Here is a 16,576-nt window from a genome sequence, read left to right on the forward strand (position 1 = left end):
CAGGGCTCACTGTGGGACACTCACCTCTCTGGGTACCCCGGCTATTAGCACAGACACAGAACCAGCCAAGGGCCCTGAGTCCCCAAGACTGTGAGGAGCTTTCCAGAAGGCCGTGCGCTCTCTCGCCCCCTCCCCACAGCCTGGGGATGCAGAGGTCACTTGGAGCCCAGTGCTGACTCCATGTGCCTCTGATTTCCCAGCTCTCCTCCCCAGAATTGGAGGGGCGGTGGGGGACGTCCCCGCTGTCACAGAGCTGCAGAATGAGCAGCCTTAACTGATGGAGACGTACCATACAAACAGCCCCTTCAGGGGCTCTAATTCATTTTCGAGACATTTAAGAATAACAAAATGTTTTAATGGTTTCTTAGGGGAATTAGGAAGACATATTTTTGTTCTCATTAAATTTTATCCTCAGACACAAGAACCAAATGTCAGATGCGTTTTTGGCGCTCTGAGCTTCCCCACCCGCTGCCCCCCACCGCAGCGCCCGGCCCCCTCCATAAAAATCCCACCCTGGAAAAGGAACCGGGCGCACACTCCTGTTTTTATACGTCTTGACAGGCGAATTATTTGTCGAAATGCTCCCCCTCCCCCAAGCCGCACACAAGTCCTGATTCAACATTTTTGTTTTGAATGACTGCTGCCAGCACAAATCTTTGGCAGAGCCTGTGATAGAGCCTGATTGCTCAGCAAGTATTTTGATAAGTGTGCAGCCTGTATGTCTGTAATTACGAAAGAAAACCGTAAATCTTTTGGATATTGTTCACACAGATGTGGCGTGAAGTGAGAAAAAAAGCAGTAAAACGTGTTAAAAGCATAATTAATGTCATTGTTGTGGAGGAAGATTTGATTTAAACCCCTCTGACTTCTGTATTGGTGACGCTTGATTTCTTTATCGTGTGCACGGAGTCACTAGGTAGCGACCCGCGCTTCAGAGAGCTGACTTGTTAACTGAGTGATTAGTTAAAAGGGAAGGAAAAAAAAAAGGAGGAAACAAAACAGGGGACGCGTGGGCGACAGGGCAGCCAGACGCACCCCGCACACCGGGAGAGGGGCACAGAGGTGAGTGGCCCACGGTGCTTTCTTCTGGTTTTCTCTGGTTTTTAAAAATCTGATTTAGGATTTTGTGACTCCTGGCAGGTGCTCCTTCAGGGGCAAGGCTGGTCTGCAGAGTGGTTAAGGCTCGGGCTGAGCATAGGACACGCCTGGGTGGGACTTGTAGCTTGGTGTTTTGAGCTGTGTGACTTTGGCCAGAGGCCTTAACCTCTCTGAGCTCTGGTTCCCGTGTCTTTAGAAGAGGGGAGAGAGTAGAAACTACTCATTCATCCACATTGGATTCTGAGCAAAAAACATTTAGCAGGGTGGAACAATCCGCAGCCCATTGATATCAGGGTCTAAGAATTATGAGCATCTGCCGTTTCGTCAACTGTCAAGGTCGCTGGGTGAGCAGTGTAGACGACAGTATTTGTAGAATAGGAAAGTGCTGTACAGTGTTTGGGGGTGTAAAATTTTCTCCCCAGTTTCAAAAGCGGTCCAGGCACCCTGTCACTCTCAGAAGATATATGAAAATTGAAGGAGGGAAAATAATCTCCTGGAAAAGCAATTTGTTGGGTTTCTTTCTCCCTGATCTTTTTCCCGTGTACTTTTCAAAATGGTCACTGATCCTCCTTGTATCACTTTATATCCTGCATTCTTGACGCAGCATGAGCAACTGTATTTCCCTGTGAGATTACGGATCCTGGAGAACTTTGGTTTATTGTGTCTAACACTCTCTCATGGGGCTATTAAAATTTACTGAGCCCCTCCCCAGTGCTGGGCTTTTGGAGAGCTCACAAGGGCGTAGCTTATTGGTACTGTGCTGTTGTAGTTCTGAAGATGAGGACAAAAACTTGGAAAGGAAAATCTGTTGTAGTCATGAGCAAATCCAGGTAGTCAGAAAGAATACAATTGTTCTTTCCCCTTGCTGATTTACATTGTGTTCCTTTATTGACTAGCCCACTAGGTATCTTTTCCTCTGTTATGAACCAAATTTTTATTCTTTTGTAAATTGCTTGTTTGTATATTGTTAGTCCATTTTTCTTTCCGATTTCATTTTCTTATTGATTTATAGACACTCTTTGTATATTAGGGGTATTAACCTTTGTGCTGGTATACCTTTCACATCTTCTTCCCTAGTCCTGAATGCCTTTTGTTTTTTAACTTTGTTTATAATGTCTGTTGTATATAGTATGTAACAGGCATTCAAGAAGGATTTACAGAAGGTAGAAAATCTTACCAAACCTTTCTATTATGGCTTCTGTGTCCTATTTTTAAAAACCTTTTCACCTCAAAGTTAGAGGTATTTGGGTACTTTTTAAATCTTAATATTTTCAAAAGATTAAGTTTGAGCCATCTAAAATTATTTGTATGAAAATAGGGAGGGAGGTTAAGTGCTGAGTTTAGTTTTTTGTCCCAAATTACTAATTCTAGCACCATCTAGTGGAGAGGTCGCCTTCACAGCCAGAGGAAATAGAGATTTTAGTATAATTAGAAATTCTGGTCCCTGCTGCCTGCCCTCCCCCTCCACACTCAGCCTCTGCTACGTCCTGTCCGGGTCACAGGGACACCTAAGGGTAACATAAAGAGTTTTAATGCATAAAAAATGAAAATCTTAACGATGTCAGGTTTCCCTAAAGGTGGCAGTTAACTTCGGAGGGCAGTGCCCATGTTTTCGGCTGCCAGGAGCACCCTCCCTCACAGCCCTGCCAGAGCTGGCCTGCGCTGGTGGCTCAGGGTTAGAAAGTGGAGTCCATGGAAGCCGCCACCTTGGTGCTGGCGCTGCAGGGGCTCCGCAAAGACTGTTCCCTGTCAGAGGGAGGACCAGCCCTCGCCTGCTGCACCCTCTGAGCCACAGGGGAAACTCAGGCTGGGGTTCAAGCTGCCCGCCTGGGAACTCAGGGCTGACAAGGACAGTGTGGCCCGAAGGTGGAGGACCAGGACTCACAGCAGGAAATGAGCTCCAAGGAGGGGTGGCTGGTGGAGGCGCCTCAGAGAGGGGGCCTTTGAACTTGGCTTCAAGACTGAGGCGCCGCCCTTTAGGGGCACTTCAAGGGTGCTCTGTGTGGCAGGCAGCTTGCTCCACCCTGCGGACACAAGCTCTGATCCCCACATACCCTGGAGGTGGCTCCCCCATCCTGCCCGTGCACCGTGCTGCCCAGGGGGTCTCAGTGGAGAAGTGTGGGGTCTCAGTCTAGGCTCCAAGACTGCCAGTGCCAGGGCTAGTTTAAGATCTAGGGTAGCCAGGCCTGGTGGCCACGCCTGTGATCCTGGCAACTCTGGAAGCTGAGGCAGGAGGATCGCAAGTTCGAGGCCAGACTGGACAACTTGGTGAGACCCTATCTCAAAGATAAAAAGGGCTGGGGGTGTAGCCTAGTGGCAAAGCACCCCTGGGTTCCATCCTGGCACCTAAATAAATAGACAAAATCAAAGGAGGTTGGACAAGAAAGCCGCAGGGGATCTGAGCTCTGCAAACAGTGAAGAGCAGCCACAGGGCCTCTGCCACCTGAGGCCTGGGAGGGTCTAGGCTGGGAGGGGGCCTAGCTGGAGTGCCGTGAGCGGCCCGAGGAAGAGTGATATGGCCCTTCACTCGCCAGGGACCCCTGTGCTCCTCGCCCAGGGCTCCAGAGCCAGACTGGACCACTTTTGCTGAGGGGAAGCAAAGAGCTCCAGACGGGGGGTGGGGGGCAGAGGAAGGAGAGCAGGGCACTAGACTGATGGCCCTCTCCACAGAGCCGGGCCAGTCCCTGCTTGGCCACGTGGCTTCTTCCCACGAGTCACACTTGACCTTCCCAAGCCCAATTCCTCACACGCAAAACACATGTAAGACCTTCCGCAGTTACAGGACCAGGGAACAGGGCCAGGGCGCCCTGTGAACCCAGCACATCTGTGCACTTCATTCAGCAAGTGCCAAGCACCTACTGGTCGCCAGGCATTCCGCTCAGCCAGGGGCACAAGGAGGAGACGCGTCCCTGGTCCCTGCTGCTCAGTGTGGGGCTCATTTTTATTATAATGTGAGTGGGCTTGAGTCCCAGCTCTGCTGGCCCCTGGCGCCATCTCTCTGAGCCTCTTCTTTCTCCTCTGGAAGAGTCAACAGCTCCCAGTGCCCAGGTGGAGTTTTTGAGGGAGGAGGGAGAGCCTTCCTGCAGGGGAGGCTCAGTGGACAGTGACCAGAGCTCGCTGTTGGTGGAGGTGTTACTATGACCTCCAGAACACCCAGTGCCAAAAGAAAGCCCCTCTTCCCCAGCCCCTCTGTCCCTGCCCAGACCAGGAGACCCCCCAGGCAGGAAGAAGGGTATGGCAGGTGCGTGACTCACAGCTGCGCATAGGGCTCCGCACCCCATCTGCTACTGAAAAGTTAAGACTATAGGATCAAAGTTAGTCTCGCTGCCACCGTCAGTAGCCTGAGCCTGCCACCCACGCGGGCGCCAGAGCACAAGCCCAGATGGGAGCAGGCTTCTGTCTCGGAGATATTTTGGAGGGACACACGCATACTTCTGCATATATGTGTTTCTAAGCAGCCTCTCGGACAGCCTTCGGCTCCAGCTTTCCTTAAAAAGCTCCGAATGCCACTTTCCTTCAGATGGACAGAGTGGGAGGGTTGAGCTGCTCTCCCCGCACCCCAGCTCCCCCTCTGCAGGGTTCTGGAGGACTCTGACAGCTTCGCTAGTGCGTTGGCGAGGCTTGTGGTCTCTACAAAGCCTGGTGAGGCCTGAAAATACGTAAACCCTCCCGCTGTGTCCTCCACCTTGTCCTCGAGCGGTCAGATCCAATGCAGCCACGACGAATAAGTCATTTTCTTAGGCAGTTAGTGCATAAAGAACAGGATGTCTGAGAGACAAAGGTCCTGCACTCACCACAGTGTCCCCGCCCGGTGCCACAGGCCTCGCCTGCTGCCTGCTCGTCTGCCTGGTCTGTTTCCACTCATCAGGGGCCTGGTGATATTCGGACACTGGGTCGGGGTGCCATGGGTCAGGGTTTTATAAACCCTGCTAGGATGTGCCCACTGGGCCGCTCTCTCCTCCTGAATGTGGATGGCCGGTGGGGGGCAGGGTGGGGGGATCCCGCCTACTGGTGTCCCTGGTGGCTGGGGCAGCTCTGCACAGCTGGCCGGAAGGCTTCTGGAGGACATGCTGAGCCGGGCCAGACACTAGAGGGAGACGTGGGCCACTGTGGAAGTCAGAAGCTGGATGGCACCAGCTTTTCACCTAATATCAAAGGGTACCCAGGCAAAGGCTGCGACTCTGAACACGCTGCAGGCTGCAGGCCATGATGGGTGTCACCTTTCTGCCCTGCAGGGAAGGCTTCTGCCGCCGGGTGCTGGAGAATCAGCAGCAACCCCAAGACACCCACAGGTCTCCCCCTCAGCCCAGGGACGGCAGCTGCCCACCCCAGGGCTTAACTGGACTGTAATAGCATTGCTTTCCCTCTTTGGTTTTTAGTTTTGTGGTCTTTTCTTGTTGTTGGGTTATTTGGGTCTTGAGGTTTCTCTGCGCTGCTCAGCTGGCCTTGAACTCTGGGTTCAAACACTCCTCCTGCCTCAGCCTCCCGAACACCTGGGGAGACAGACACCCACCACCATACCCAGCTTTGTGTGCGTTCACCTGTATGGCTGAAATGCCTATTTATGACAGGGAATCCCAATTTTCTGCTTATAATTGGAAAAAAAAAAAAAAAAAACACAGGCAGGGTGTTCCTTATCCAAAATGCTCGGGGCCACAGTGTGGGATTTCCAATTTCTTCAAGTTTTGAAATATCCGCACACATATAATGAGAGTATAGGGACGGGACCCGGGTCAGAAGACGAGGTCCATTTGTGTTCCATGTACTCCTTACATACATGGCCTGAATTTCCTATGATGTTTTTAGTGATTTTTATGCAGGACACTATTTTCCTGGGTGGAATTTGCCAGTGGGGCAATGTGTCAGGGCTGGAAAGGTTTCAGCTTTTGGAGACGTCAAATTTCAGGTTCTGGATTTTCAGATTGGGGTGCTCAACCAGCAGTACTTTATAATAGACCTTAAGGTTTTAAATCACGTCACAGGAGGACAAAAGTCACACAGGGCCCCCTAGGGGACCCACAGATGTGTGGAAGTGGTGGGCACTGGCTGGGGGGCCCGCTTCCGATCCAGCACTACCTTTGTTTGCTGACCAAGGGACCCTGAGCAAGTGGCTTTCCTCTCCTGGGCCTCAGTTTTCTCATCTGGAAAAGGGGGGTGATGGCATCTCCTGTGGCTGTTTGAGTGAGATACATGCAGAGCGCCTGGCTCCTCTTGGGGAGGGCTAGGCCACGTTCTTCAGAGCCTCTAGCTCAAGAGACTGGGTGGGTGTCCTATGTGCCTCATGCCCCCACCTGCTCCAGGGTGGATGGTTGCTGCAGTTTTGGGGGTGAAAACCAGAAACTCGAGCTTGACCCCAACCACCTGTACCCAGACCAGGCACAGAGAGGGGAGAGGACACTGGATCAGGATTCCCCTGGGTATCACCAGCCTCTCTCAGCCCCATGTCCTTATCCACAAAAGTGGTCAGTGGTCGTGAGGACCAGTGCATTTGTGCCCTGGGGAGATGGGCAGGCGGCAGCACCTGTCCTCAGCCTGATCTTCCTGTGCCTAGAGCAGTTTCCTCACTTCCTTCCCAGCCAGATGGCTGCCTTTAGACAGGCCTTCCCCACCACACGGCCAGCCCACCCTCCACCTTGGCAGGGGGTCTCTGCCTTGGCCTTACGTGTCCGTGTCCATCTTCCCCTCCAGAAGGTCAGCCACAGACAGACAGGGATTCCCTCTCATTTGCTACTCCATCTCCGCAGCCCTGAACCTTCCCTGACACACAGCAGGCACTTGGGAAATGCTTGACAACTGGAGAAACCATGCCTGGTACCTAGTAGGTGCTCAATAAAAATGACTCCATGACTGCATTGGACTACTAGCTCTCTACAGCAGCCGTAACAAACAACCACAACCTTCGTGGCTTAAAACAACACACATTCATTATCTCAGTCTGGAAGTCAGAAGTTCAGAATGGGTCTCATTGGGCTGAAAGTCAAGCATCAACAGGACTCTCGCTCACATGTCCAGGAGGATCCGTTCCTTGCCTCTCCTGGTGTCTAGAGATCAACAGTGTTGTCATCTTGTGGCCACTTCCCTCATCATGAAAGCCAGAGGAGCCATCCCCGACCCCAACCTGCTTCTAACCCTCTCTTGCATGAACCAGGGCTTTAAGGGTAGGAGGTGGTGTTTTCGAGAGGGATATTATATTACTGCGCCTCCCACAGACACCCTCTGTGGAAACCCCTGAGACCCTCTGGCACTGATTCCATCATTTGTCCCCTTTTGGGACAGTCCATACTCATTGGACACCTGCTATGTGAAGGACCAGTGTGTGCCTGGGGGAAGGGGAAGACTTGGAGGAAAACAAGCTGCCCTCAGACCCAAGGCTGTGGGGTTCTCCGAGAAATCTCTCCCTACAGCTTAAGGACTTTTTTCCCTTTCTCTCTTTCAATTTATGTCCATAAGAGCAGCCAGTGGCGTTTAGCTGAAGCACTGGATAATACTGATAAAGCACTCGGGGAGCCCAGGGTCTGCCAGCCGCCCTGGCAGGAGCCTTCTACCGCAGGCTTTGGCGGAACACTCCAGCTGTCTGCATGCTAAGAGTGTTGCTCTCCAACCCAGCTCCCCGCCGGGCAGCTCAGGGACAGCTCAGGGCCCCCAGGTTCCTCCCAGAAGAAATGAGTCACCGCACAACCAAGTCAAGTCTGGGAACCCTGCTCTCATGTGCTGGGAAGTAACAAGCAGAAAACATCCGAGTAAGAAGATGTTGTCATTGCTGTGTACTTTTCAAAGCAGAGACCCGACTCGGTGACAGCTCAGTTCCTCGGCACTGAAGAGAAGGAAAAGCAAGAGGGTCAGAGTCCAGGACCTGCTGCCTCCTCTTAGGGAACAGGCTTGGCTCATGGATGGAGATGAAAATGGTTACAGCAAGAAGGAAGTAGGTTTGACTTGAGTGAGGACTTCCATCAGGTCATGGCTTGGATTTTATCCCCCAGAAAGATAGGTTGAAGACCTTCCTGCTGGTACCTGTGAACGTGACCTTGGAGGATATGATCGTGTTAAGATGAGGTCGTTAGAGTAGCCCCTTGTTTTTTCACGACTCATGTCCTTAGAAGAGGTGGAAAAGGCGAGAGAAAGAGAGAGAATGTGTGTGTGTGTGAGAGAGAGAGAGAGAGAGAGAGAGAAAGACCTTGCTATGATGGCCAGGATGCCAGGGTCGCCGGCCTTGCCAGGCGCTGGACCCTGAGTGAGCCTGGCCCTGCACCACCATTCACCACCTCGCCACCTGTGTCCAGCCTGGAACAGGGCTGAGGTCTCCCAGGCTGCTGCTGCGCCACAGTGCCACAGCCTGGTGACAGCACAAACTTCTCTCAGAAGCCCCAAACCCAAGTGGGGTGGGCAGCCGGCCCCCCCCCCCCGCTGGCCGGCCCCCTCCTGCCTCAGGCGGCTCCCGAAGCCTCCAGGCCATTGGCCTCTGACTGCATTGTTTCTGCCTCCATCTTCACCAGGCCTCTCTCCGGGCCTCAGTGGGTCCCTCTGCTTTTGAGGACATCTGTCATTGAATCAGGGCCCACTCTGCTTCCGTATGAGCCCGTCTTGACCGCATCTCCACTGCAAAGACCCCATCTGCACACAAGGTCACATTCTGAGTTTCCAGATGAGCACAGACTGGGGACGTTTCAGCCCAGTCCCCACAGCCACCAGCGCTTCCTGCCTAGCTCCTGACCTGAGCCACCATGGAGCTGCTCCCTGGACCCCTGCCACCGCCTCCTGCCTGGCACCCTCAGGGTCAGTCCTGTCCCCAGCCCTGTTACCCTGCAGGGCCCTTGGGACCTACCTGCCCACCCGTCCCCTGGTCTCACCCAGCTACACTCGGGCCACCAGGACTCAGGATTATACCCTGAGAAGCCACAGCCTTCAGCGCAGGCTCCCTCCAGCCACTAGCCATCTGCACGAGCCATGCCCTCGCCTGGGCTCTTCAGTTCCCGGGCTTCGTGCACAGGGAGGAAGCTGACCTGGGACACGTGGGGTGGAGAAGTCCTCTCGGGTCTATTAAGCACACTTGTGAAGGAGCCTGTCACCCCCGGGAGGCCGCTGCGCAAGGGCAGGTCTTCTCCCCTCAGCTACAAGTCGCTCAGCAAGCCCCTGCATGGGTGGGCTCAGAGGGCCCCGTGGGCTCTGCTCACCTGCGGTTCCCAGTTTTCGGTCCCCAGCCCCTCCACAGGGGGAGAACCTGCCTGTCCCCATTTACAGACAGGCTTCGGGTGGAAAGCAATAGCATGGATTGATGTCACCGCTAGAACTCGACCTTCGCCCCCCCCACCCCCACCCCTCCCCTTATTTCCCAGGGTTGCTTTGGCCACCTGAGGGTTCACCGTGTTCGTGGTGTTCACACCTCTTGGGCCGAGCCTGGCCGCGAAGTTGTTTAACCATCACCCCGCTGAACAGGATTGGCCAGTGCACAGGTGCTTGCCCGCAGGGCGAGCCACTGTCCAGTGGCCCAGTGCTGAGTGCGAGCCTCGGACATACTTGCATAGGAATTCGGATGGGGGAGCCCAGTGAGGTCAGCACATTGTCCAAGGCCACATAACAAGCCAGTAGCAGGGCCAAGGACAGCCCTTGGCCCCACACTCGGGTCTACAGGAAGAAGTCAGGGCCCTGCCTGCCCTGCCCAGAGGCCACCTGACCTCCGGCGAAGAGTCCACAGCCCTGGGTTCAAACCCCACCTCTGCCTAAGCTGGGTGACTTTGGGCACCTGATACCTCTTTTCTGAGCCTTTATTTCCTTGTCTGGGAAACAGAGACAATAGTGGCACGTACTTTACTGTGCTATTTGGGGTGAAGGAGAAAGTGCAGGTGAGCCCTGGCACAGAGCCTGGAATAGCCACAGTTATAGTACAGGAGGAGCTGTTCCAAGTCCCTTTGCCACATGCTACCTGGTGACACAGCATAGTACCCCTGCCTCAGAGCAGGTCATTACTATCTCCCCAAAGAGTTTTGTACCAAATATGTAAATGTGCGATTCGATTGCCACTCCCTTGTATATCCTTGTGCTGTGCACAGCCTGCCCGACTGTATGCAGCCTACCCTGAGGGTTAGGCTGTTAACATTGCCATGACTTCCTGCCTTTGCTGAGGCTGTGCCTTCCACCAGGACATCCTCGATTCCTTCCTGCTTAGAGTCTAACCTGTGGAGACCCACAGTGAAGTCCTTCCCAGCCTCCCCTTCCTGCTGAAAGTCGCTCCAACTGGCATAGACACAGATGAAACCCAGGGCCTGGTGTCTTTGCCTTATTCTTTGGGCCTCTGAGGACCCTCTGGCAGCTTCCAGGGGTCTCCCAAGGCCCTGTTGCTGAGATCTGGTCAGCCCCCTCCTCCCGAGGCTGCTGTCCTATGCTCTGTCTCTCCAAAATATCCAGCAGCTTCTAATTCTGTTCTGCAAATCTGTTGTTAGCAGGAGCCAAGATACAAAGCCAGGCGGTGCCCAGCAGGGCTGGGTGAGCGAGCCCCCTGGGCCTCACTGAGAAGGATCCCTCTGCCCTTTGCTGAACGCTGATGAGAGCAAGGGCTGGGATGACCACTGTGCAGGACTCTGACCACTGAATGCCCACAGTGGCCTTGGTGGATGCTGCTTGGGGCTCCATTTTACAGACAGGAAAACTGAGTCTTCAGGGGTGAAATGTTGTGAGCATTCGTTCCTCCTTCCCTTTACCCAGTTCTCAGATACCCTTGTCAAATCACCAGCTCCTATGTCGCTCAGGGTTCCTCATGTGGTGTGGAGAAGCCAGCTCTGGAAACTCTAGTGCACAGGAAAGGGACTCGTTAGGTGGGGCCCCCGGCTCACACAGGGCCAGAGCAGCGAGTAACCGGGTGAAGGGGTCCAGATTCCCAGGGCAGTGTTCAATTGGCAGCCTGAAGCAGGTGACCCTCCTTGGGGGAAGGTGGAGCGTCTTGATTGACAGCCCCACTGGAAGCTGAGAGCACGTCACAGGCACACCAGCCCACCACAGAGAGATCAGAAGGCCCAACAGGCAAACCCCAAGGATCCCGGCCTGCCCCCGGAGGACTGGAGTGACACAGACCAACCCTGAGACTCCACTGAGGCCCAGAATGCTTCACGGGTTCCCTGGGGGCTCTGATGAGTCCTGCTGGGGGCTAGCCAGCATGGGTCCCAGCCTTGACCCCTGTGCCTCAGTTTCTCCATCTGTAAAAGGGGACTGCGACATCCTCATACTGCCATAGTGATGATGGAGTGTACAGGGCTGTGGTCATTAGGATTCATTCGAAGCTGGACTTTGGCCACAGCATCTCAGTACCACCCACCCGGCCACAGGGAGCCAGGAGTAGAGGAAGAGGCCAGAGGCTCGCCTCTCCCTGCACCACCCCCATTCCCAGCTGCGTCCTGGGGTGCAGGAGACAGTGGACGGATTGAGCTGACTGCTCCCTCCCTGGGTTGGTTTTCTAAGCTGAAATCTTTGGGTCCAGAGTGGAATGAGTTCAAATCAAGATAATTGAATTCTGGGTTTCCTGGGCACATTTCTTGTGCCAACACTGAGGCCGTGCCTGGTGCCCGCTCTCCACAGAGAACGGCTGGCTCCCAGCCCGCCCTGAGCCCGCGGGCCAGCAGTGGTCAGCCAGCTCCTCTCCGTAACAGCCCTCGGGGGCAGCCTCCTCGAGGAAAGAGAGGCTCGGAGAGTCCCTGGCCACCTAGAGAGACACGGCCAGCTGGAGCCGGCACTGACACCCACCCTCCGGTGACACCCTCCCTCGGGTCTCACTCTCTCCTCAGTGTGTCTGGATCTGCCCAGAGGTACCTCCAGGCAAACAGACGCTGCACAGTGTCCCCCACAGGTGGAGAAATGGGCTCGGGTCCTCATGGGACTCCACCCAGAGCTGAACTTCAGATCCTGGAGCTTAACCAGCACGTTCACCGCTGCCCCAGCAAGCGAAGGCGGGAGGGCAGAGCCCCGAAGCCCCCTGAGCCCGTGTGGAGGCCTGGCCCCTTCTGCTAGCCTCTGGGGGCCACCGAAGCCAGCCACCAGTTCGCAGGGCCCACGTCCTCAGGGCGGAACAGAACCTGGGTCTAACCCTGGAGAGGAGGTGGCGGCAAGTGTCCCCACTCCCAGAGGAATCGTCTGGCCTGGCCACTGGAGAACTTCCCCCGTCCTTGGGCCCACAGCCAGTCTGCAGAGGCCGCCGGATCTGCTCCCTCCGTGTTTACCTAACTTCCCTGACCCCAGCGAGTGCTGTCGCCTTTTTCTTCCTTTCTCAAAATCCAGGACACAATAGGAAGCGATTCCTTGAACTTATTAAAAAATCCAGACTTGTAAATTAATTTGTTCATGTTGTACAAAGGCGGTGCAGATGGACTCATTAGCATGCACACAACAAATAATTATAGATGAATTTTTAGCTGGCCTGCCTAATGCGCTTGCTGGGTTAATTATGTCAATGTATAATTACATCAGCCCTGGGAGACATAATGGCATACCCTGCTGAGCGGGCGCTGCCTAATGACAGGGCGTGGGGGCTGCTGACAGAGGAAAGCCAACGTGGTGCGCCCTTGCACCTGCTCACCACGGCACAAACGCCCATTGTCCAGCCTCCCTCCACCTAAACAAACAGGCAGTAGGAGAAAATGAGAGGCCACCTTGTTCCAGCCAGACCTGAAGGCCTCCGGGCAGGCATGGCCTCCTGTCGTCTCCTGTAAAAATGTATTGGGTAGGACTGTGCGTCAGGTTGCATCCTAGGTACTATGGACCAGTGGGAGGTAGAGCAAGGACCAGTGTAGCCCTCGCCTCCCCTGTGAAGTTTGCAGCCCAGTGCGTGTTAATTGGGTGGACTTGCAGATATACTGGGACAGCACTGGGCTCTACCATGGAGAGCTGCAGGCAGCTGGGGAGCACATGTGGGAAGACTGGTCCAGGAGGGCTCCCTGGAAGAGGTGGCATTTGAGTCGTAATATATCTTCAGGGGTGAAATGTTGTAAGCGGGTTGCTGAGAAGGAAATAACCCCAAGGCTGAGGGTAAGCATGAGGTTGTCTGAGCTGACAGGGTGTCTGGCACCATGTTGATCATTTTGCCTGATCCTCATGACAACCCCAGGAGGTTGCCACTTTTAGGGTGAAGCACAGAGAGAGAGAGTTGCTTGCCAAGATCACACACCATCCCAAGAAGCAAGTATGGATTAGACCGGGTCCAGGCACATCTGGCTCCAAAGTCTGTCCTCTCACCAGAGAACATCGGCCGAGCAGATGCTGGCAGGGGGTGCTGGGAGAGGAACCAAGAAGAGAGGGCTCCAGAAATGGCCTAGATCCTGGGCCCCGGGACCTGGGCTTGGAGGCCCTGGCTGTCCTGGGCCCCATGAACACCCTGTGTGCCTACTGTTGGGGACATTTTGTGCCCACCCCAGGACAGAAAGTCTCCGTGGCCTCAGCAAGAGACAGTCCAGCGTCACCTCCACCCTTTAGCGAGCACCCTGGCTTCTCTGGGCCTCAGTTCCCTCCTCTGTGAAGACGGGTTGACTCCAAGCCAGCCTCCAGGGGTTGCTCTGGGGACCACGGCCCCCTGCCTGCGGCTGGGCTATGTAACCTGCATAGCCCACCAACCTCAGGAGTCATTCTATGGCCACTGGTACCTGCCCTGGGGGCGCGGTTGGGAATGTCCTAGAGGACATGCGCTGGGCTCTAGAATGAAAGGAAAAGGAAACTCTCCACAGGTGAAGGGGAGGTGGAGGGAAGCTAGCCAGGCAGAGGCCCGCAGCCTCCTCAGCTGGGAGCCGTCGGGAAGCTGGGAGACTCTCATCCAGGTGTGCGTGCTGTTCCCGGGATGGCCGCTAGTACATCCCCAGTGCACATGGCCAAGTCCACTGAGGAGCCACAGCTACCGGGCCGCAAGAATGTCTCCGGGAGGGTAGAGCCAGGAGAAGCTGGAGGGCCTCAGGCCATGTGGCAGGTTCCACCCCAGGGGACAGAGAGGTGGAGAGGCCGGCTGGACACACTCAACCTCCCCAGGGCCATACACAGTGACACAGTGGCATCACTGAGTCAAGACAATGCAGTGACAATATGACTGCTGTTGTTCCCAGCTGGCAGGACATGCTCACCAGGGAGTGGGCAGGCACACCTGCCAGGGTCCTGGAGAAGTCTGTCATGTAAAGAGCGTTCACTTGGCTCTCCCTGGCCACCCAGAGTGTGACTCCGGTGGCTCCTGTGGATGATCCCCACCCAGCTCCCTGTAGGAGGCCCTCCCAGGCCCCACAGCCTCAGCCTAGGCATCCCACCTCGACCTCTTCCCTGTCTTTGCAGACCCTGTGCCTACATTGGAGGTGGCGCGTAGCCTGGACGACAGACTGCAGCCCCCCAGTTTGGACCCCAGCAGGCAGCCCCGGCGGGACCTCCACGCTTCTTGGAAGAGGCACCCCGAGCTCCTTGGCCACAAAGGTACTGCTAAGGCCTTCCTGGGTCCTGTAACACCATGGGCTGCAGCAGGGGCTGGTGGGCTTGAGACTGGGCTTCATTGTGTGGACAGCAGGTGGGTGGCGATGGCACTTCTGCTGAAGCAGACGGACCCGGGTCTTGGGCCTCAGTCTACTGAAGGTTGCGGGCTTGTGCCACGCTGCCCCTCAGGGATCCAGATGACAGAGATCCCGCCACCTTACACATGGGATGTCCTGTTGGTGATGTTGACCACCTGGCAACAGGCAGGGGAAGAATGTGAAGGTCACACAGGTGTCAGGGTGTGACTCTGGACAGCAGGCCCCCCTTCCACCCTCCCATTGGCCAGAACCTCTGTGGTCACACCCAGCTGCAGAGGAGGCTGGGAAGTGTAGTCGGGCTGTGTGTCCAGGAATCCGGGGGCAGGTGTGGAGGACACTGCGCCTGGATGAGCCGCAGCCTTAATTCTTCCTGAGCAGCAAGGGGCCCACGCACCTCAGGAGGCTGAGGCAGGAGGAGCACAAGACCCTGCCTCAAAACGAACAATGCAAAGGGCTGGGGTGCAGCTCAGGGGCCGAGCAGCCCTAGTTCTGATCCTGGTCCAGTTCCAAGAACAAAACCAAAAACTTCCTGAGTCCTCCACAGGTTCTGGGCAGTATCCTATTTTCCTTTCTGCCTCTGAGCCCCCAGCCCAGAGCTTCTGCCCACAGCACTTCCAGGCTGGCCTCTACTGCCTGAGCAGGGAGTGCGTGGTGCCTTGACCCTGGAGGCTCGGGGCTTGTTAAGAACGAGGGAGCCAGCCGTGGGGGTCAGAGCGAGACTGGAAGCCACCTTGGACCATGAGGGTCAGAGCAGAGGCTGGGAGTGGGACTCGCTCCTCCCTCAGAAGGGCAGAGGGGTGCTGGCCTCCAGTGTGCAGGCGCAGGTTGCTGGGAAGGAAATAGCCCCAAGGCTGAGCCGGGCACACCACTGTCCCTGACCCACCATCAGGAGCCCTGGCCTCCAGCACAAAGCACCTGAAGGCGTGAGCAGGTGTTCACCAAGGAGGAAGCAAGGGGAGCGGAGGACCTCATGTTGGCCAGGCCAGCTCCTCAAGGTCACAGGGCAGCGGACCCTGAGCAGCTGCTCCTAGTGTGGATTGGGACAGCTGTGCTTCACTTCAGGCTGGGCCATGCTACGCGACCCCATATATTTACTCCATGTGGTGTTTCCTTGGAGAGACCACTCTGTGCCCAAGGGACGCACTCAGGAGGGATACTGGCCACAGGCTTTGTAATGGTGGGGCAAGTGTCTGGTAGCCAGAGACCAGCCACACGGCAGGATGCTGGGCAGCACTGATGGGCCTTCAGGGCTGCAGGAGCACCTTGATGCCTTTCTTGTAAAAGCCAAGACTGTGGCAGGGCTGACAGTAGAGCCTCTAGGTGCACACACCGCAGTAGAGTTGTTGAAAGCGAGGACATGAGTTAAATAGACTCACCACATGACCCTGCAGTTCTACTCCAAGGGATGTACGCTAAAAAAATCAAAAAGAGGTGCTCTGGCAAAAATGAGGACACACATATACATAGCAACATAGAAGCCAGAAGTGGGACCAACACACAGATGGATAAACTGGCATAGTCACAGAGTGGAATGCCTTCTGTAGAAGTGGCCCTTCTTGGACGGTTTTGTGGCAGTCACACTGAAAGGAACTGTATCAGTGTGTCTTATGTTACTCTAATAAAATACCTGAGGCCGGGAACTTTATAAAGAAAAGAGGTTTATTTTGGCTCATGATTCTGAATCAAAGTCAAGGAGCTACATCTGGTGATGGCCTTCTTGGTGGTAGGCCCAAGGCGGTGCCAAGCATCATGTGGCAGAGACAGGGAGCACACACATGTGCTCTTTCCCTTTTCCCATGAAGCCATAGTGTTCAGTCATAGGGGCTGCACTCTGTAACCCTGTCTAATCCTCATCACCCTCTTAATACCTCATACCTGAGCCCTTGGGGGTCACTTCACACCATAGCAGGAGTGAAGTGCTGGGTGAACTCGGCGTCTAAGAAACCAAATGCAGAAGG

At 55.1% G+C, this 16,576-nt stretch overlaps 2 protein-coding genes across 5 annotated transcripts in view; one reads left to right on the top strand and one right to left on the bottom strand.

Annotated features, from left to right (window-relative positions):
* Window positions 1–16,576, top strand: part of Cux2 (cut like homeobox 2) — a 195,226-nt gene that overhangs the window by 148,846 nt on the left and 29,804 nt on the right. For all 4 annotated transcript variants that reach the window (XM_048785597.1, XM_048785596.1, XM_048785598.1 and 1 more), the window contains one exon: window positions 14,389–14,523. In XM_048785597.1, coding sequence (XP_048641554.1) covers window positions 14,389–14,523 — 135 coding nt within the window. The remainder of the gene's footprint in view (window positions 1–14,388; window positions 14,524–16,576) is intronic.
* The window catches only part of Pheta1 (PH domain containing endocytic trafficking adaptor 1), a 64,678-nt gene that overhangs the window by 3,661 nt on the left and 44,441 nt on the right, over window positions 1–16,576 (bottom strand). The gene's annotated exons all lie outside the window — the stretch shown is intronic.

The sequence above is a fragment of the Marmota marmota genome, unplaced genomic scaffold (assembly GCF_001458135.2).
Source record: "Marmota marmota marmota unplaced genomic scaffold, marMar, whole genome shotgun sequence".
Taxonomy (NCBI): Eukaryota; Metazoa; Chordata; class Mammalia; order Rodentia; family Sciuridae; genus Marmota; species Marmota marmota.